We start from the raw sequence: 20,467 nt of genomic DNA, 5'->3' as shown, positions 1-20,467 counted from the left end.
GCGGGAGCAGGAGCAGAGGGAATCAGGCAATCTCCAAGCCCACTGCAGGCATGCTCGTTGGCACCTGGGGTCCCGGACGGCATCTGGAGTCGACACAGCACACGGAGCCCGACGCCGCCCAGGGGTCACTGCCGGACGCACTGGGCCTGCGGGACCCAGGAGGATCCGAGACCAGGGAGAGTCTTCGGGTACCCAAAACTGAAACTCAGCAGAATATGAAGCGAACCAGAACTCACGGAAGGAACTCAAGCTCTGGGATTCAATAGCGGGTCCAGCCATTGTCAGGGCAGGGAGTCGCTGAACAGAAGAAGCAGGGGCCCGGTGACCAGCACCGGCAAACAAAGAAGCCAATCTAGGTCACGGAAATGTGGCTTCGGGCACGGTTCCAAAGTCCAGTGGTCAGCGCCAGGCCTTGGAGTTAAGCGTCAGCCCCCGCACCCCTTCTCCCGGCGGGGCCCCAGGAGAGCCGAAGGACCTCCCGCTTGGCCCAGGACAGCCCTAGGCTAGCGTGCCCACTGCAGGAAAGGAACACAGAGTAAGAGTCAGGGATGCTACCAGCAGCAGGAAGTAGGAGCCCGCAGCGAGCTCACGTTCGGAGACTTCCCCGGATAGCGGCTCACAGACCAGGTCCTGCTGGAATAGAGCATTTCATCTCCAGAGCACTGTCACTAGAAAGAAGGGGACCGTGATGATCTCTCCTTCCCAGCCTGATCTGGTAGATGCCCAGAACTGTTTTGATGAGAATACTTGTTCTGAATGAAATGAATTTGATGTCTAAAAAGCCTGTGAGAGCTATTATTGAACACCTAATGCTCGCCACGATGGCTTGCAAGGATCCATTCATTCTCGGTAATGTTCACAATGATTTACGGGAAGCATGTCGTAAGTCTAGTTTTTGATAAATCTGCAACATTTACCAGAACCTCACATAAACACACTTGGGTGGAGTGTGGATCCCAGGAGAGCCCACACCCTCGGAGGGAAAGGGGCCGGCATCGCTGTGAAGCGTTACAGGAAAAAGGAAGGCAGGCAGCTCAGCCTGCCCAGTGCGGCCCTCGGGGGCAGTCACCTCAACAACACCTGCCCCTCACCAACCGATGAAAACTGCAGGCACAGTGTGCTGTCTCGACAGGGGGCAATTTCCACTCTTTTTCCTCCAAATAGTTGATATTTAAGCCACCGCACAAAAATGGGACGGAGCTCATTAGGAGCTATGCCACGGGCGTGTGCGGAGGAGACGCGTAGGTGCCCGCTTCCCTAAGAAGAGCTGTCGCTCGCTGCGCCCACAACCTGGGCAGGAGACCTGGGCACGCGACCGCACGTCAGCGGTCCCCAGGCTTCACAGACGTCACCCTGGGCAATCGTCCCAACCACGCTCCCCTTCCAGATGCGAACAGTAGGGCTGAGGCCAAGGGCACAGCAGGAAAGGAACCAGCTCGGGCCGAGGTCAGTCTGACACCAGATAAAAAACACGGCTGCCTCTTCCATTTTTAGAAAAGGTCCGTCGGGATTTTCGGAGTCTCCGTAAGAAGAGGCTTTAAACCAACAAGGAATCTCACCCTAGGCCACACCAAGAATGGACTAAGGAGAAGGTGGAAGCCGGGACCCCTGGGTCGTGTCAGATCAGGGCTCGGACCCCTGGCCCTGCTGCTGAGCCAACAAGCCTGCCGAACCGCCCAGATCTCCGGAAGCTGTGGTCCGGTCAACGTATGGCCGGGGGCACTATGCTCAGTGAGAGCGAATGAGCACAGCGGCCGGGAGCAGGTGTCAGGAGGGTGGCTTCCCAGCAGGAGGGAGCCTGACAGGGCCTCGGCAGGGCTGGTCCTGGCCGCCTTCTGTTTCTCGAGCCAGGTGCTGGTCACATGTCTGCTCACTTGGTGACAACGCACGGACCACTGAGGATGTGAACTTTTGCTTTGGGCTTTAGTGAAGTTTGCTAAAAATAAACCTGAAAACCTGAGTGTCACTTCTATGAGCCTAAGCAACTATATTTTGTACGGGTACCTAGCACAGGACCCAGAAGAAAGCAAAAGGCCCTGAGCTCAGAAAGGGCCAGAACGGTGCTGGGCCCGACGGCAAGAGGACGCAGGCATGATCCTCCACCGCAGCCGTGACCCAGCCCTCGCTGCGCCTCCTGCCTCCCGTCCCCACACCCTGTCCTGTCCTCGCAAACCGTGTTTGCCCACAACTGAGGGCACACCGTGACCTCCTGTAGCCCAGACCTAACTCTGTTCCCACAGGCGTTTCCTAGTTCAAACTGTTACAGGAGAACGAGACGGGCCCAGCTCAACCTCTCTACAGTCAGCCCGCCCAGCCCTGGCCCGCCCAGCTGCAGCCGGGAAGGGGCCGGGCCGTGGGGTCCACCAAGGGCTGTCGCTTCAGGAAGGGCCAGGGTTAACAAGGGGACGAGGTTTCACTGCGAGGGGCTATGCGCCGGCAGATGCCAAGCAAGCACTTGCGAAACGTTATGGGTCAACCGCTTCCCAAACAAGCCTCTCTCCCTCGGCCTCTGTTAAGCCGCAGGATTCCCTTCTCCACTGACTGACCTCGCTCTTCGCCCTTCAAGAACTTCCATCCACCATCACCCCTATGGAGTCAGTTTCCAAAACTCTTTCTCCAAACTTGACTCATGCCTTCAAGTTTAAGGGCACCTCAAACTCAACCTGTCTAAAACCAAGTTCGTTAGCTTTCCTCCAGAAGCACGCCTTTCTCTCAGTTCACTTTATGTTACTAATCTCTTGGTTCCAGATTTAAACACAACAGAAACCTTAACAAGCAAAACAGATCAGGGGCACCTGGGTGGCTCAGCTGGTTAAGCATCCAAATCTTGATTTCGGCCCAGGTCATGATCTCACGGTTCTCACGGTTCTCACGGTTCGTGAGTTCGAGCCCCACATCGGGCTCTGTGCTGGTGATGCACAGCCTGTTTGGGATTCTCTCTCCCTCTCTCTCAAAATAAATAAATATAAACCTAAAATAAATAAATAACATATTAAAAAAAACAGATTAGACTTGAAGACATCATCATATATACATGTTTAGCTTAACACAGAGATAGCTACAGCAGGAAATATTTTTAGCCACATATAAATAAAGTAGGGGGACGGGGGGGGGAGCGAGACAAGTAGAGACAACCAACAAACACGATCCCGTGATCGTGATCAAGGGCACATCCACAGTGACAAGTCATGTTGAGAGCAGCGATCCTGGATATGATAGGATGTGATAAGAAGGGCACTTTCCCTCCAAGTTCTTCCTCCCCAAACCCTATAACCCCTATCTTATCAAGTGAAAACCATCAGATGCACCCCGACGGAGGACCGGTCTACCACACCCCTGCCCAGGGCTCCTCTGAAACCAGGCTGAGAGCCCACGCATCACAACTACATGTGGCCCGGTGTCCTGGGTGGGGCCCTGGGGCTGACGAAGGAGGACAGCTAAACACGGGAAATCGGAAGGAAGTGTGGGCTTTAGTTGTGACAAAGGTAGCATCCGTACTACAGGATATTAGGAAGAGGGGAGAGTGGGTACGAAGTATACGGGAATTCTGTCTTCTCGATTTTTCTGTAAATCTCGAACAGTCCTAAAAAGAGTCCCTTCAGAAAAAAGAAAAGGGTGAGAAAGCACCACAGTTTTCCTTTCTCCAAATTACTCACCCAACCTGTGATCGTCTCCTCCTCAGACCGTTACTACTCCCTTCTTCACAACCCACCCCGACTCAAATACCTTCGAGATTGTTGCTTTCCAAATAAATGTCCTTTCTCGTTTTGAGAGAGAGGCGGGGGGCGGGGGGGGAAGAGTGCACTTGGAGGGGGGCGGGGGGCAGGGGGCGGGGACAGGGGCAGAGACAGAATCTTAAGCAGGCTCCAAGCTCGGTGCAAAGCCCGACACAGGGCTCGATCCCACGACCCCGGGATCATGACCTGAGCTGGAATCAGGAGTTGGAAGCTCAGCCGACTGAGCCCCCCCAGGCGCCCCCTGAACGTCCTCTCCTTACCCTACATTCAGGCCTTTAAAGACCTGGCTCCGGTGCCTCTGGCGCCTCAGGCGCTCCGCCCGGCTTCCCCACTCCACCCTGCCCCACTCCACCCCGCCTTCCCCTTCCCCACTCCACCCTGCCCCTCGGCTCCCAGGCTAAGATCCCCCTACGCACCCCACCCCACCCCACCACTCTGGCTTCCACCTGACTCGAGGGAAGCAGCCAGGTGTGTGTCGCCCCCAGCTCCATTCTTCTGCGTCACCCGGCCTGTGAGCTGGTCCCCACCCCTCCCTAACTGGGAGAGAGGGCCAAGCCTTCTACCAGACACGCAAAGCGTGGCTAATGCGGTGGCCCTGCCACAGCCACCTACACTACCCCCCACTGTGCTCTCAAAGGACCTTCCTTTCACGAACATGGGACGCCACCCACACTCCTCCCTGGAGGGGCCTTCCCTCCACCTTCCGGCCAGCCAACCCCTCCCGGTCCCCACATCGGGCCCCACCCTCTCCGGGACATTTCCTCAAGCAGACTCCTTTCCAAACCCGCCTCCAGCCGCCGGTCACACCCCTGCCTTCCACCGAGCGATAACACAGTCTGGGGCCACTAGTTAGACATCTCAGCATCATCGGTCTGACCCGCTAGGCTGGTCTGCCCACGCACCGATTTCACGGTGCTCCCAGAGTTCGGGACCGGGCCACACTCCCTCTTCATTCCCACCAAGGGACCGGCAGGGCAGAGGTGCTTCCTCGGTGGTCAGCGAACAGTGAGTGAGCAGTGGACGAGTGGCGGGGCCCCGGGCTCCAGAGCGGCCAGCACGGCGCGGTCTCTGCCAGCTCCGGCCGCCGATGCCCACGTCCCCTGAGGGGCAGGAGAAGGCGACAGGTTGAGGCCAGATCCGGGCTCCACTGCTCACTGGCTACGTGACCTCCGGTGAATTATCTGACCTCTTGCCTCAGTCTCCTCAGCTGTAAATGGGTAAAACAGTACCTGCTCACAAGGCTGTTCAGTAATCAAAGGGGCCTCAACATGGACACCCGGCCTACAGGGAGTACGACCCAGAACAGAGCAGTGAACATCCTCCTCAACTTACGATGGGGGTACATGCCCACAGATTTGTCGTAAGTTGAAAACAGAGTAAGTCGAAAACGGACGCCACGCACCTGACCTACCGCCACGGCTCAGCCCAGCCTCGACGCGCTCAGGACGCTCACGTTAGCCTACGGCTGGGCGAAAGCATCCTGCACAAAGCCTATCTTGCGATACGTGGGATTTGCTGAATGCCGCGCGGAAGGTGACAAACAGTGGCTCTATGGGGACGGGATGGCTGTCACCGAACCGGCTGCCGACCCCGACGATCGCCGGCTCACCGGCGGCCGGGCTCCCTGCCCAGCATCACGACCGAGGACCGGACCACGTGTCACCAGCCCGGGAGGAGATCCGGGTTCAAAATCCCGAGGAGGGTTTCCACTGAACGCGTGTGGCTTTCACACCCTCGCAAAGTCGAAAACTTGTGAGTCGAGCCGTCCCAGGGCCGGTTGTTTTCCCAGAAGCAGAAAAGACATTAAAGCTGGGGGCTGGGACAGTGTTAATGCTGATGTAGTTCTTGGGTGTTGTGGGGGTTTCCCGAGTATCCATTTTATTATTATGCTTCAGATCCTACAAGGACAAGGGTATCAAATACAGGTAATTCCAGGAGTGCCTGGGTGATGCTGTCGGTGCACATCCGACTTCGGCTCAGATCATGAGCTCCTGGTTCGTGGGTTCAAGCCCCATGTCGGGCTCTGTGCCGACAGCTTGGAGCCTGGAACCCGCTTCGGATTCTGTGTCTCCGTCTCTCTCTTTGCCCCTCCCCTGCTTGTGCTTTCTCTCTCTCTCTCTCTCTCAAATAAATAAATGAACTTTTTTTGAAGTAAGTAACTCAAAATAACCCTTTAATGACACACAGTAAAATCTTGGCTGCAGGGAGGGAGTAAGAGGGAAGACAGAGAAGTAGGAAATACACCAAAATATTAACAGTGCCGTAGTGGGATTTTATATAATTTTTATTCTTGTCCCATTTTTCCCTATTTTCTAAATGTTTTACAACGACATGTGTTATTTGTGTAACCTGGAGGAAAACAAGTTTCCAAGGAACTCAGTTTCGTCAATAAAAATGGTTAAAATATTTTTCAAGTACGAAGACCGCTCCCAGCATAGAGTTTTATTTAAAAGGCGAAACTCTTCCGGGCAAACCGTCCTGCCTGCTGACCAGGTAACGACGCTTTCTCAGGAGAAGCGCTGCGTGGGTGAAGTGAGGGACCGAGCGGTGGCTCTCCGGAGAGGGTCCTGAGCCGCACGGCAGGCGAGACCCGGGCTCTGCCACTGCCAGGCCAGGCCAGCCGCGGCCCGGCCCGGCCCAGGGCGCCGCCGGTGCACGGTGAAGGGGAAGGACGAGGGAGGACACACAACGGCGTATGCGGGACATCGGTACAGGAAAGAAACACAAGGCACCTGGTGTCTCCACAGTGCTGCCGCCTCTACGGAAACTCAACCTGGACCCGAGCCAGGGCTCAGAGGCAGCGCAGGAAAAGGAAATGCCTCATTTACACGTGACGGTGCTTGCGTGCTCGTGTACCTTTAAACTGATGGTCCCATCAACCCTTAAGGATAAGAGCAGCAGCTATCCAAGAGAACACCAGCGGCGGCCCATCAGCAGCGCCCACAGGCCCGAGGACAAGGGTGCAGCAGGGACGAGCGAAGACAGACGCCGAGGGGACGGGGGCCTGGGGACCATTTTAAGCAACACTTGCAACATTTCCCACTGAAACGCTCTTTAAAGAAAACTTTCTCCAGTCTCCAGAGTCAGACACAGGCTCTTTCCCCTCCCAGGTGCCCACGGTAGCTCACCCCTCTCTCTGCTGCATCCAGCAGGGCCCCCGAGTCCTTCCGCCGGTGACCGAGGCCCACTGTCCTCCGTCCCAGGGGGCGCTCGGCCACCCGCACCTCCCCCGCACTGGCCCAGCTCCCCCCTCCTCAGGGCGCCCGGCCCACGCCCCCCCCCCACGCAGGTCCTCTCACACACACCCACACACACACACACCACACACGTTCCCCCCACTCTCTCTCTTCCTGTCTCTGCGGCCAGTGCGATCTTGCCAAACTCCTGATTGTGCCACTACCCTGCCTTCAGACATTTCTTAATCATCCTTAAGACAAAACCCAAATTCCCAGGGCCCTGCGAAGCTTGCCGGGACTCGCCCTGCCCGCCTGTCCATCCTCATGGACTCTCCCTACTTCTCCAGCACGGTCCCCGCCCCGTTTACCTGACCACCGTCTACCGGGCACCTACTACCGAATGTCACCCGGTGAGAAGCTGGGGACGCAGCAGTGGACAGAACAGAGCCCTTCCGAGCGGGGCTGACAAACAAATGCGCAACCTGGTGTCCGGGTGGCAGAGGGAAACTCGGCAGGTGGGGTACGGGTGGCCGGCAGCTGTCTTAGGAAGGGGGGAAACCCGCTCGGGGACACCCGGCCTCCCTCTCCCTCTGGGGAGAAAGGCGGCTCCCCAGAGGCCGTGCTCTCCCTCCCAGTGTTTGCACACCTCGGTGCTTCGGCCAGCCACCCTCCCCGCAGCCCCCCTCCTGCCCCACCCCACCTCTCCCTTCCCCCCGGCTAACTTCTGCTCCCTTCCAGTCCTGACGCAGTCTTCCAGGAGTCCCTCCCGCACTCCGTACGCAGCTGCCACCACCCCAGTGCCCTGCCTCCTGGGCTGAGTCAACCCATCTTCCCCCCAAAAAACTGGTAAACGCCTAAAAAGCGGGAGTTGTTCACCAATGAATCACCAATACTTAGCACAGTGCCTGGCACAGAAAGGCGCTAGACAAGCATCAGCTCAATGACCGAATTCTATAAATCAGGTGGTTGTGACTTCACTGCCCTTTTCCCCACCCCCACCCCGGCACCTGACCTACCCACCCTCGCACCCTCTCCACCCTCTCACTTGCCCCACCGCACCCAGCACGGAGCTCAGCCGAGCAAATCACTGCCTTGTTACTCGAGTGCAGATACATAATTGCCACATTGTGCTTTTACTCTGTAGAAGAATGTCATTTTCCTCACATCAGATGGAAGAATCCCTCCAGGGCCACACCAGTGTCCTATGCTGCTTAGACCCGATCCCAGGCTCTGTGCCACGAACCTAAGTGGTACTGAATGTGCATGATAACCACTATTTCCACACAAACCAGTGAGAAACCCTGAAACTCACTTTTCAAAATTTATTAGAGACAGAAAAAGAGGAAAAAAAAAAAAAGAGACAGAGAGAGAGAGAGCATGAGCAGGGAAGAGGGGCAGAGGGGAAGGGGAGGGGAGAGAGGAGAGAGAGAATGAATCTCAAGCAGGTTCCACGCTCAGTGCAGAAGCCAACGCAGGGGTGATCCCATGACTCTGGGACCATGACCTGAGCCGAAATCAAGAGTCAGACATTCAACAAACTGAGCCACCCAGGCTCCTTGAGAGAGAGACAGAGCGTGAGTGGGGGAGGGCAGAGAGAGAGGGAGACGTGGGATCGGGCTCCAGGCCCTAAGCTGTGGCACAGAGCCCGATGTGGGTGCTTGAACTCACAGACCGCGAGATCGTGGCCTGAGCCAAAGTCGGACACTTAACCGACTAAGCCCCCCGGGCGCCCCTGAAACCCGCTTCTGACAGCATATTCTCCCAGTTAGGATTTGGGCATCTCACTGCATGCAGAGTGTGCCTCAAACAACAATGTAAGTCAGTATTAACCTCTTAGTAGGTCTGCGTCCCCAAGTGCTGTGGGTTAGTAATTCAGACACCCCCCCCCCCCCTTCTCTGCATCCTAGTCCGGGGCAAGTGACTCTGTGAGGGCAGTGGAGCCAAATCCTCGCCACCAAGAAGCAAGTGACGGGGGGGTGCAAAGGGGACAGAGGAGAGCGTGCCCGGAGGTAGTGACCAGCACTGGAGACGCCTCTTTGCACAGAAACCGATAAGCACAGACTGAAACCCCACGTGTCCCCCCACCTCCACTGCTGAGGGGCCCACCGACGACACAACAGCAGCAGCAAGGAGCAAACCTAGTGCCCAGGTCTTGCTTCCAAAGCCCGTCCTCCACAAGGAGCCGGCATCACGGAGGAATGGCTGACTCCAGGGCCAAGGCTGGGAAATTCGAGAAGAGCGGCAGCATCTGACTGCGCGGCAAAGTACAGAAGCGTTCAGAACCTCGCACGTCAAAGTGGCCACGACCTGCAGAGGCCCTATGAGCAGGAACACAAAGCAGGACGGGAGCGGATCCCACGACCGAAGACAACACTACTGGAAGGAAGCAGGACCACGTGCTTTCCGACCGGATGCTCTGAAAACGGCGCGTCGCTTCAACCGGGCTCCCGCCCGAGACGCCCGGGCCGAATCCGCGCGAGGGCGCCGTACACGGCAACTGCCCGGCACCAGCGCAAAGTATCAAGGCCAACAAATCAGCAGACAGTAGGCGCTGGGGGGGGACGGGACGGGGCAGGACGGGGGAGGACGGGGGAGTGGTGGGGGGATGGGGGAGGACGGGGGAGGACGGGGGGAGGGACGGGGGAGGACGGGGGAGGACGGGGGGAGGGACGGGGGAGGACGGGGAGGATGGGGGGGTTGGGGGGACGGGGGAGGACGGGGGGGGGACGGGGGAGGACGGGAGGGTGGTGGGGGGACGGGGGAGGACGGGAGGGTGGTGGGGGGACGGGGGAGGACGGGGGAGGACGGGGGGAGGGATGGGGGAGGACGGGGGAGGACGGGGGGAGGGACGGGGGAGGACGGGGGAGGACGGGGGGAGGATGGGGGGGTTGGGGGGACGGGGGAGGACGGGGGGGGACGGGGGAGGACGGGAGGGTGGTGGGGGGATGGGGGAGGACGGGGGAGGACGGGGGGAGGGATGGGGGAGGACGGGGGAGGACGGGGGAGGACGGGGGGGTGGTGGGGGGACGGGGGACGGGGGAGGATGGGGGGGTTGGGGGGACAGGGGAGGATGGGGGGGACGGGGGAGGACGGGGGGGACGGGGGAGGACGGGAGGGTGGTGGGGGGATGGGGGAGGACGGGGGAGGACGGGGGAGGGATGGGGGAGGACGGGGGGGTGGTGGGGGGACGGGGGAGGACGGGGGGGACGGGGGAGGACGGGAGGGTGGTGGGGGGATGGGGGAGGACGGGGGGAGGGATGGGGGAGGACGGGGGAGGACGGGGGAGGGACGGGGGAGGACGGGGGGGTGGTGGGGGGACGGGGGAGGATGGGGGGGTTGGGGGGACGGGGGAGGACGGGGGGGGGGACGGGGGAGGACGGGGGGGACGGGGGAGGACGGAGGGTGTGGTGGGGGGACGGGGGAGGACGGGGGGGGAGGACGGGGGAGGACGGGGGGATGGTGGGGGGACGGGGGAGGACGGGGGGGTTGGGGGGACGGGGGGGGACGGGGGAGGACGGGAGGGTGGGGGGGGGACGGGGGAGGACGGGAGGGTGGGGGGGGACGGGGGAGGACGGGAGGGTGGTGGGGGGACGGGGGAGGACGGGAGGGTGGTGGGGGGACGGGGAGGACGAGGGGGGACGGGGAAGGACGGGGGGGAGGACGGGGGGGGGGGGGGGACGGGGGCGGGCGGGCACGAGCTTCTCAGGAAGACGATGCAGTTGTGGATGCGCACGGACGGAGGGGCCGCGCAGCAACGTGGACGCACCTGAGCCGCCGAGCTGCACGCTTAAGAGCGGCTCCAGTGGTAAACACGTTAGCTGATTTCACCACAATAAAAAAATGTCAAGGTGAAGAAATTCCAAGGCCGAGAAGCTCCTTTTATTTAAGGAGGTCACGCGGACGGCACCGTTAAGGGCAATGAGGGATCCCGAGCGGGGGCGGGGAGGGCAAAAATCGCCAACAAGGCGGTGCTGCCGGGACAAGCGGCAACATTTCCATGCGAGCTATGGATTAGTAACAGTCACGTATCAAACATATACAAACACAGAGAGAATGATAAAGCAGGCGAGGGAAGATGTAAACAGGTAATGAACCCGGGTAAAGGTACCAGGGAGTTCGCTGAACTAGTCTTACAATTTTTCTGTAAGTTTGAAATTGTATCTAAACTAAGAAACAGAAAATAGTACCAGTCAGGGGCTCCTGGGAGGCTCAGTCAGTTGAGCATCTGACTTTTGATTTCATCTCAGGTCATGATCTCAGGGTTGTGAGATGGAACCCGCATCGGGCTCTGTACTGACAGTACAAGCCTGCTTGGGATTCCCTCTCTCTCTCTCTCTCAAAATAAATAAATAAACTTGGGGGAAAAAAATACTACTAGTCAAGAACAAAAGCCACCTCTGAAAGCAAACTGACTTGGGGGTCAAATTATCACTTGTTCTCAGTGGTCACCTCTCCTCCAGCCACCAGGGCGCACCCCCCCTCCCCCCAGAGCTGCACCTGTCTGACAAGTTCAGGCTCAAGAACATGATCAAAGCATTAATTATCACGCCGAACATTTCCTGGGATAACATTTTCTATACACTTAACTAAACTTACAAGAAGAAAAGAACAGGTGTCAAACTTCAGCTCTAGCGAAACAAGTAATGGTAGATGCCCCAAGTACTCTTTTAATGTCTTCTCAATAAAGGCAGGAAAGAGTCAGAAACCTGGAGAACACCGTCTATATATAATCCACATGCTATCCTGTTAAAACTCGAGCTTTAGAATTCTACAAGGTGATAATGAGGAGAAATGTTCTTATCCATTTCAGGACTACTTCCCCAGCACGTTGTTCAAAATGGAACACGGCACATTTTTTAAAGCAGGTTAAAAAAAAAAAAAAAAAAATCTATGTAGATGGTCCTTTGTGGCTCCTGAGCCTCCCATGACAAATGCCAAGGGCCAGTTCACACGCTCGAAGCGCAGAGCCAGGGTGCCCGCGCTGGCCGCCCGCTCTTTCAGCGCCAAGGTCTGACCCACCTGTAGACCCCGGCCCCTGGACGGTCACCCTGCAGCTCGGGCTGCCTGGCTTTGGACATGGTGTCTCACTCGGATCCCCGCAACTCTAGCCCCATCCCTCCAAACCCTCCACTCCACCCCCGGTCAACAAGATCTCTCCGAACACAAATCTCTGCGTGATTTTGCCCCACTTAAATCCACACGCAGCTCCCCACCACCAACCACGTCAACAGTCATCAGTTGCTGAGAGTTTCATGCTGGGTCCATGTAACTGATTTGTACGGGTCATAAATGCAGTTCAATGCAAGTGATTTACCTATTTAACGTAAAGGCAAAGTTTTCCCCATAATCGTGCCATTCTCACCTGTAAAACACACATGATGGGGTATCGCAGTTTGGTGTTGATGCGTCTGTCTGTCCTACTGGACGCTAGGGTCCCGGAGAGCACGGCACACTGTGAGCAAGAAACCGTGCTCGGTAAACTACGGTAAAGGTCTCTGGCCGCCTGCCCCTGCCACACTTGGGTCGATGTTCCTCCACTCACAGGACAGGACACGGCTGGGTGGGCAGCAGAGCGAACCCCTCCAGGGCGCACGCCAGAAGTCTGGGTCAACGGGAGGCCCTGACAGTGGCTACGTGCTTCCATACAGGGCAACTGCCTTCACAACCCCACAGAGCTCTTCGCAAACACAAGCTCCAGAATGGGAAGGGCGTTAACAGGTCCCTTTTAGGTCTGCTCTTAAATTTCTGGTCCTCTCTGCTTGATATTTTTGGCCAACCACCTGATATCCTCAAGCCCTGCTTCCTAATTTAAGTCTGACACCCACTTTCTTTTTAACTACACTAACGAGTCTCAAACTTTTGAGGATAGAACACCTTTACACTCGAAGATTACTGAAGACTCCCAAAGAGCTCCTTTTTAAAAATAAAAACTTTTTTTTACATGTTTATTTATTGAGAGAGAAAGAGAGAAGAGAGAACGCTGGAGCAGGGGAGGGGCGGAGAGAGGGAGACAGAATCCCAAGCAGGTTCTGTACTGTCAGTGCAGAGCGGATGTGGGGCTTGAGCCCACGAACATGAGACCGTGACCTGAGCCAAACAGCCCCTCAAACAGCTTTTTCCAGTATTTTCCATCTTAGAGGTCAAAATAAAAAAAAGAAGAAGAAGAAGAAGAAGAATGTATTTCCAGGCGCACCTGGGTGGCTCAGTCAGTTGAGCGTCTGACTCTTGATTTTGGTTCAGGTCATGATCCCAGGGTCATGGGATTGAGCCCCACTTAAGGCTACACACTGAGCGTGGAGCCCGCTTAAGTTTGTCTCTCTCCCTCTGCCCCTCTCCCCTGCTCACACGTGCGCACGTGCTCTCTCTCTCTCCCTAAAATAATTAATGTAAATAGTCCTCTATCCTTTTTAAAAAAAAAATGTTTAAAGGCATGTATTTATTAACGGATTTAAAATTATAAATTCGTTATATATTTCAATAAATATTTCTACGAAAAAGACATTTTCAAAAAACCATTGCAAATCTCTCTAAGGTCTGCCTTATCAGAAGGCCACTGGACTCCATACTGTCTTCCAACCTGCTGTGACGTGTCGCTTTGGTTGAAGTGGATGGAGAAACTCTGGCCCCACAAAGATTCGCAGGTGAAAAGGGCAAGAACATCAGCACGTCCAAGTAACTGAGAACGTGCTTCTCTGACATCACATCGAAACTCGGCAAATTGTAGTTTCTTAAAGGTTAGAAGCGACCTATGTGCACAGAGCACTAAACGGGCTACCCGATCTATCGGAAGCACCACCCCTTACGATACTAAAGCCCAGTGGCCTCCCTTTGAGTGGATCTCTTGCCCACGGAGCATTCGGTAAGAGTGCGGATTGGCCCTCTGGAAACACAGGCTCACTGAATTACACAGACGTTCCAGATGAGGGCACGTTGCACTCCACGTTTCGAATCCCCAAAATCCTGTCCACTCTACGATCATCTCGTCAGAAGAGTGGGAAGCTGGGCAGCTCTCAGGGGCAGACACAGGTTTCCCAAAACTCTTCATTTTCACCGGAAAGCTCAGATTTTATCCCGGCCACGCATCCTGTCAGTCTTCTTCCCTGAAGTGACAGCTCATCGTTTGTTCTGGAGGAAACGTCTGCCGGAGACGCCAGCCCGAGCACCCAGGGTCGCCGTTAGCCTCCTTTCGGGTCCAGCGCGGGCGCCCCGCGAGCAGCAGGTGGCCCAGCCGGGGCCCCCGCAGGGCTCTTCCCAGGGCCACCCGCCACGCGGAAGGGGACGGCGGGCGCCAAGGGGGCGAGATCTGACACAGCCCATACTTGTTACGGTGTCACCAGGGGCATCGTCAAGTGGGGTGGAACTGTTCGCCGCGATCGCACAGCGCAGGGAAACAGCAGCCCAGCACCGGCTGGGCGTGACTCACGCCCTCGCCACTACCCTCGCCGCTTCTGCACCATCCGCTCAGATCCCAAGGCGGAGACCAGGAAAGGCCACTGCCACCTTGCACTGCTATCGTTAAGTCATCTCTGCACCCGCTGTGGGGCCCAAACTCACGACCCTGAGATCCAGAGTGCACGCTGCACTTGTATTTTGATCCCAATAGGGGAGGGGGAACCCGGAGCCCACCGCCCACCGCCCACCACCCACCGCGGGAACAGCTGAGCCGCTCCCTTCGCACACTTCTCTGCTTTTACAGCCCCGCCACCGCCCCGGCCGTCTTCCCTACACATTCGGTTTTAGACGCGGGGGCCTCACAATGTGAATTGTCAGTCACTGTGATACCATTCTCTTTGTTTCAACTAGGCTTTGTTTCTCAAGTTCAACTTCCCTCATCGCGAGCCCCGTAACTCAGGCCCCTTGGCAAGCCATTTATTTAACTCAAGCCTCAGTTTCCTCAACCACCACACGGAGATAATAATCCCCAGCAATGTAAAGAACACACCCTGTGCAGAAGCCCTTCCCCCCTCCAGTCACTTTGTCCTCAGTACACGTTTACCATGTACCAAGCACGATCCCGTGTGCTAGCATCGACGAGGTCTCGGCCTTACGACAAAATTTCCGTTCTGGGGGTGGGGATGTAGTGGAAAATACCAGAGAAAGAGAGAGCGATCATGAGTGGCTGGGGAGCTGCTTTCGAGGAGGTGATGGGGCAAGGCCTCTCAGAGGCTGACTGTGGAGGTCATGGGGAGCCAGTTACCAAGAGCAGAGGGGGGTGTGTCCCCAGGCCTTTCCATCGAGGAAGCAGAAAAGGCAGGGCCAGACCACAAAGTGAACCAGGGTGAGGAATCTGCACTGAGCTCCAAGCACTCGGGAAGCCAGGAGCGGTCCCTCCGGGTCAGAACGCCTGTGGGGGGGACCAGTCAGGACGCAAGCACAGCCTTCCAGGTGAAACACGGTAGCTGGCTGGGCCAGGCTCGCGACGGGCAGAGACAAAATGAGGCGATCCCATATAAGATGCACTTTGGAGGCCAAGTCGACAGGCTCTACTCATGAGCTGGACAGGGCCACGAGGAGAAGGAGAAGAAAGAATGAAGGGTAAATTCTAGATTTACAGCTTGAACACCCGAGTGGCGGTTGAGGCAAAGCAGGCATTCAGGAGCTCCGGGCCAGGCCAGAAGTAAAAACTGCCGATGTGAGGGTCGCCGACGTGTGAACGGCATTAAAACCATGAGCCCAGACAAGACCCGCTGGCCAGGGGCATACACAACAAAGAGGAGGGGCCCAAGATCAAGTCCTCGAGCGCCCCACACTAGGCCGTCAAACAGCAAAGGGGTCTGAGAAGGAGGATGAGAGACCTCAGGGGAAGAGCTGGAGCTCTTTCTGTTCGGGAAGACACAGAAGCAAGAGGAGAGTCTCATGAGGGAGGAGTGGCCCACTGTGGAAGGCTGCATAGAGGTCAGACAAGACAAGGACAGAGAAGTGAAGGCCTGTGGAGGGTGGTCTCAACGCCTGATGGGAGTACGTGATAGAGGCCACAAGGTGAGCAAGGTAGGGTTACCCTTCCTTTGTCCACACGCCAGCCCGCTGCCTCCACTCGGCTCCCTCCACAGCTTACTCAAAGCACAACTTACAAAGCCAGGTGACAATCGGTCGAGAGACTGGTTTGGAAATGGCTTCATCGTTCTCTCCCTACTCCTCCGGCACACTTGTAGGCACCGTGTGTGCGGCAGTGGTTTTCCATCAGGTTTCTGATTCCGTCCCACAGGTGCAAGGCAAAGATCTAACTGAGACCAACTGTCCCCACACGCTCCCTTTCCAGGGGACAAATGAACTCTGATCGCCAAAAAGCATCACGGTAAAACACAAACGGGAACATACGTACACATCGGCGTCAGCCATAGGCCCGCGAATTTTGAACCGCGAATCATTTACGTAAGTCTAATTATTTGAAAATGATAAGCCAAAATTGCTATTGATGCATATACGTATCAATTCACTAAAAGCAACATAATTAACCAAACAACAAACTAATTTGATAATAACAGTATTAAACAGTAACTTAATAACTAAAATGCAATAATAGTGGCATTTGAAAGGCAGCGCGGATCCCCCCCCCCAAAAAATGTGGGAATCCCAACTGAGAGTGGGCAAGGGCTGTGGCTCTCTCTGTCGGGATGCCAAACGTTGAGTGGCACAAAACTTTTTAGAGATGTCAGTCAACTTAGCAAAGATGTCAACTTTAGGGATCCTTAACAGCTTCACTAAATAGGACAGCAATAGGGAACCAGAAATACATACACAAAATAAAAGTATATGGAATTGCATCTCAGTCACAGGGAGCAGCAAAGGCCAAGTCTGCGTTCAGGGCACTTCCCGGCCCACCAGGGCAAGTGGGACGCGTAAGGCCTGCTCCGGGACAAGCAGGCCCACACATGTCGCCTCACCACAGGCTGCTCCACGAGACTGCTGGAGACAGCCTGGCCTGGACGCCTGTGTGCTCAAGATTCCCAGAATCAGAGCAGCTGCCTGGCGCGGCAGTCACGGAGCACAAGTCACACCCAGGGAACACGCTGGCCACAACCAGCCCCACAAACCAGGTTTGTTCGGCCCACAGTGTCGGTTGGACTCCTTCATGTCTCGTAACATCTGAAACAGTGCCAACATTTTTAAATTGGAAGCCTTCACGTTAAAAAAAAAAAAAAAAAAAAAAAAAAAAAAAGTCTTCTGGATTCTCAAAGAAAAAAGACAGAGAGAGAGAAAGGAAGAGAGATCTGGCTGAGGCCCAGCTGCCCCTTCAGCTGCTGTGGCCTGTGCTCTCCAGAGCCCACCTTCCAGAAAAATCAGACACGAGTCACATGTCGGCTGCCGTTGATCTCCGGCCCTGTGCCATTCTTCTTATACCTGGCCTGTTTCCTTCACTCATGCTTCCTTCCAGTGCTTAGCATCATTTGGATTTGCAACTCTGTCCTGGCAGAGGTGCTGAGAGGTCTCGTTGGGGCTGAGTCAGAGGAAGAGACTACAAGGGCAGTTAGACGCCAAGCTCCCACACGCTGAACTGAAAATGTTATCTGCTGATTTTCGTCTTCATTAAACACCTTGCAAAAAGGTCAGACACAGCAAACGTTTCTCCCCTGGCTCTTTTCTAAAGAGTAATCTCAGTAATTACTCAGACTCAGAACTTTTCTTTCTCTTAATAACCTATGACAAGCTTATCAGAAAATGTTATCATTCACAAATTAATGTTTTAAGTAAAAGGTCAAAAATATATCCATTCATCAGCTTGAACAGTTTGAGCACGGGTTTAGGGTAGCAGAGGGAACCACATTTCACAAGGAAAAAATAAAAAAAGTCTTGCAGATAGAATGGGGAAAAAAAAATTATTAGACAGTTACTTTAAAACAAGTTCCTTTTCATGTATGCGTAACAACCACAAAAAAAATTTGAACTATATAATTAGTACCAAAGAAGTCCCTAAGACAGACTTTTGTACAATCTCTTCCAAAGACCATCTCTTTTACTCCTTAAACTGCTTTTGGATGAAATGAATTGTCCTAACCCAAATCAATAACCAAAGGACTGGTTACTAGGGACTGACCAAGCACAATTACCATAATGGTGATCTTACATAGTTCAACATCATATATGAAAATATATGTAAGCCCAGAGCAATCACACCGTACTATAACAACAACTACCTCTCTTTTACCACTACGATGCTTAAATTTAAAAAAGGCAATCTTGAAGGAAAAAACAAATCACAAAAAGACAAATTTTAACTGTGCGTAGATGGGAAGGTCCCACCCGCTTGCTCTGGAGACCAGGAGGTAGACAGCGGTTAGTTAAGGGCAGGTTCACCAAGATTGGCTGTTTTCTTTCCTACTGGCCATTTATAAGTCACTGTTCACACTCCAACACCATGGAGACCCCCTCAAACTTGGACCCAAGTTCCAACCCATCACCCTCTAACTCCACCGTGGGAGAAATTCTGTCTCCAAGCTACAGCAACGTGACACCACATAAATGGAGGAAAAGTCTGGATCCAAGACCAACTGCTTAGAAGGCGATATGATGAAGTTCATTGTAACTTTAAAACAACCCTGCGTGAATTTGTTACTAGCTAAACATTTGCCAGTAATCTTGTTTCCCAGCATAGCATTTAACCTGGCTTGGACAATTAGAAAAAAAAAAAAAAAAAAGGAACTAACCACAGAAGTAGGCTCCCCACGTGGGTACAAGTACTCTCTCTCCCAAGGCATCTTTCCGTCCTGTTAATAACAGCACTGAGTATACCAAAGAGTGTGTAAGCACTCGCAGTGCTGCACTTTCCAACACGGTTACCTTTTACTGTCCGAATTCGAACTTCGTTTGAGTTAAATTAACACTGGCCGGTGAATAACTACTAACCAGAACAGACTTTTTCCATTTCCGACCAAACGCTGGAGTCTGAAATGGCTTGTGCTCTTTAAGTTGACTTGCAACGTGTGGCTGGGGAAAAATGACCGCTGCTTCCCCCGAGGACACTCGAGTGGCTCTGAACTTTCTGTGGAAGAATCTACCAGGGCCCAAGGGGGCGCGGTGGGAGAATCCACTTACCCGATCCTTCATCCTCCAGCTCTGAGCTAAGGATTTGGAGCCTTCGATTTTCTCACAGTGCCTCTTTTTCATAAAAGCCAAGGGCAGGTTCCAGTCTGTGAGGTCGGCCTCATCTTCCTCCCCGAGTCCCAGAAGAGGGGACTGCAGCATCTCGGACTCCATCGGGGGGGGAGGGGGTGGGGGAGTCCTTGGCAGCAAGCGCTCGAGAACCTCCAGCCTTAAAAACTAGCGTGTACCAGAGCGGTACATATAAGAAATAAGAAACAGGGAAGGGGGGAGAGTGGAAAAAGAAACGAGCGGGAAGTGTGCGGAGACCCCTACTCGGGCAAAAAGTCTGACACCCTTCTCTCTAACTCTGCGCGGGAAGGCGGAGGGGGTAGGAAGAGCCGGGCGGCGGGCGGGGGAGACCGGGCGGACCAAGGAGCTCGGCGCGCACACACACGCACGCCCCCGGGTCCCACGCCACGGGCTGCTTCGGGGGCTGCGCGTCCCAGGAGGGGCTGCGAGCGGAGCTGTCAGAGGCGTGGGAGACTTCAGGCCTCACGATGACCCTGCTCTCGGCCTCCAACGCCTCGGCCGATCCGAGGACAGGAAGGCCGCCCGCTCTCGGTGCCGGTTCGCCGACCGGGCGGAGGTCTCCGGCCGAGGGGGGAAGAGGTTCAGAGCTCGCGGGGTTTCCCGCAGCCACTCTCAGCCCTGCGGGTCCCGCACTCGCCGGAGCTGCTGCAACCAGAGCCAGGACCGGCCCATCGTGCTCGCCCGCAGCCGGCTCCTCGGCCCCGGATCCGCGCGGCCTGGACGGCCCTGGCCTTCGGCCCCGTGCCTCTCTCCTGCCTGAGAACGAGTCCTGAGGAGAGGGCGACGCGGAGGCGCGAAGAACACAGGGAGTGTGGGCTTATTGGGTTTGGAGAGTTCTGCCCTCTGGTTTGAAGCTACAGTGAAACTCCTCTCATCAGCACATCAAGGAGGACGCCATGTTGCCAAGCCCCAGCATGCATCGCGACCTACGGTGTGACCAACAGGCCAAACTTCCTCAGAACGTTCTGGCCGCGCTTCCCAGAATGCGAGGAGAGAAATTCGCCCCCCTCCCCGCTTCGTTACTATGGTTACCACAATTCAGCTTTCCAGAGTTTATAGCGTTCATTCAATAGATGCGCGATATCGAAGTCAATCCTATAAACGAAACTATGTCAATTTAGTTAATTTTGAAAAAAGCTTTTTATTGTTACAAACGGATCTACATGCTCCTGAAATTTAAGGAATTCACCCCCTTGTTGTTTCTTCCAGATTTTGAAAAGGCAGCAAAAGCAAGAACTATTGATAATATTACAAAAGAAGATGGTTGGGGGGGTGGGGGTTGCACGTAGTATCCTCCACAGTATCAATCAGATTTTCTCCCCCCCCACCCCCACCCCCCAGGGAATACCCAGGGGAAAAACTAATTTCAACGATTACAATTTTTTTTGTTATTGAATCCATCCTATTTTCTGATGGAGCTTCTTTTGATACAGCTTCACGTGC

At 55.1% G+C, this 20,467-nt stretch overlaps 1 protein-coding gene across 1 annotated transcript in view; it reads right to left on the bottom strand.

The window, feature by feature from the left end:
• RPTOR (regulatory associated protein of MTOR complex 1) overlaps positions 1-19,954 on the bottom strand; it is a 331,619-nt gene extending 311,665 nt beyond the window's left edge. Inside the window, exon 1 of the mRNA XM_081791320.1 lies at positions 18,947-19,954. Within this exon, the coding sequence (XP_081647446.1) occupies positions 18,947-19,108 (162 nt within the window). The 5' untranslated portion in view covers positions 19,109-19,954. The remainder of the gene's footprint in view (positions 1-18,946) is intronic.
• Positions 19,955-20,467: the final 513 nt, after the last annotated feature.

The sequence above is a fragment of the Panthera onca genome, chromosome E1, assembly GCF_046562875.1.
Source record: "Panthera onca isolate mPanOnc1 chromosome E1, mPanOnc1 haplotype 2, whole genome shotgun sequence".
Taxonomy (NCBI): Eukaryota; Metazoa; Chordata; class Mammalia; order Carnivora; family Felidae; genus Panthera; species Panthera onca.
Note: the sequence above shows the minus strand (reverse complement) of the source record. Positions and strands in the feature narration are given on the sequence as shown.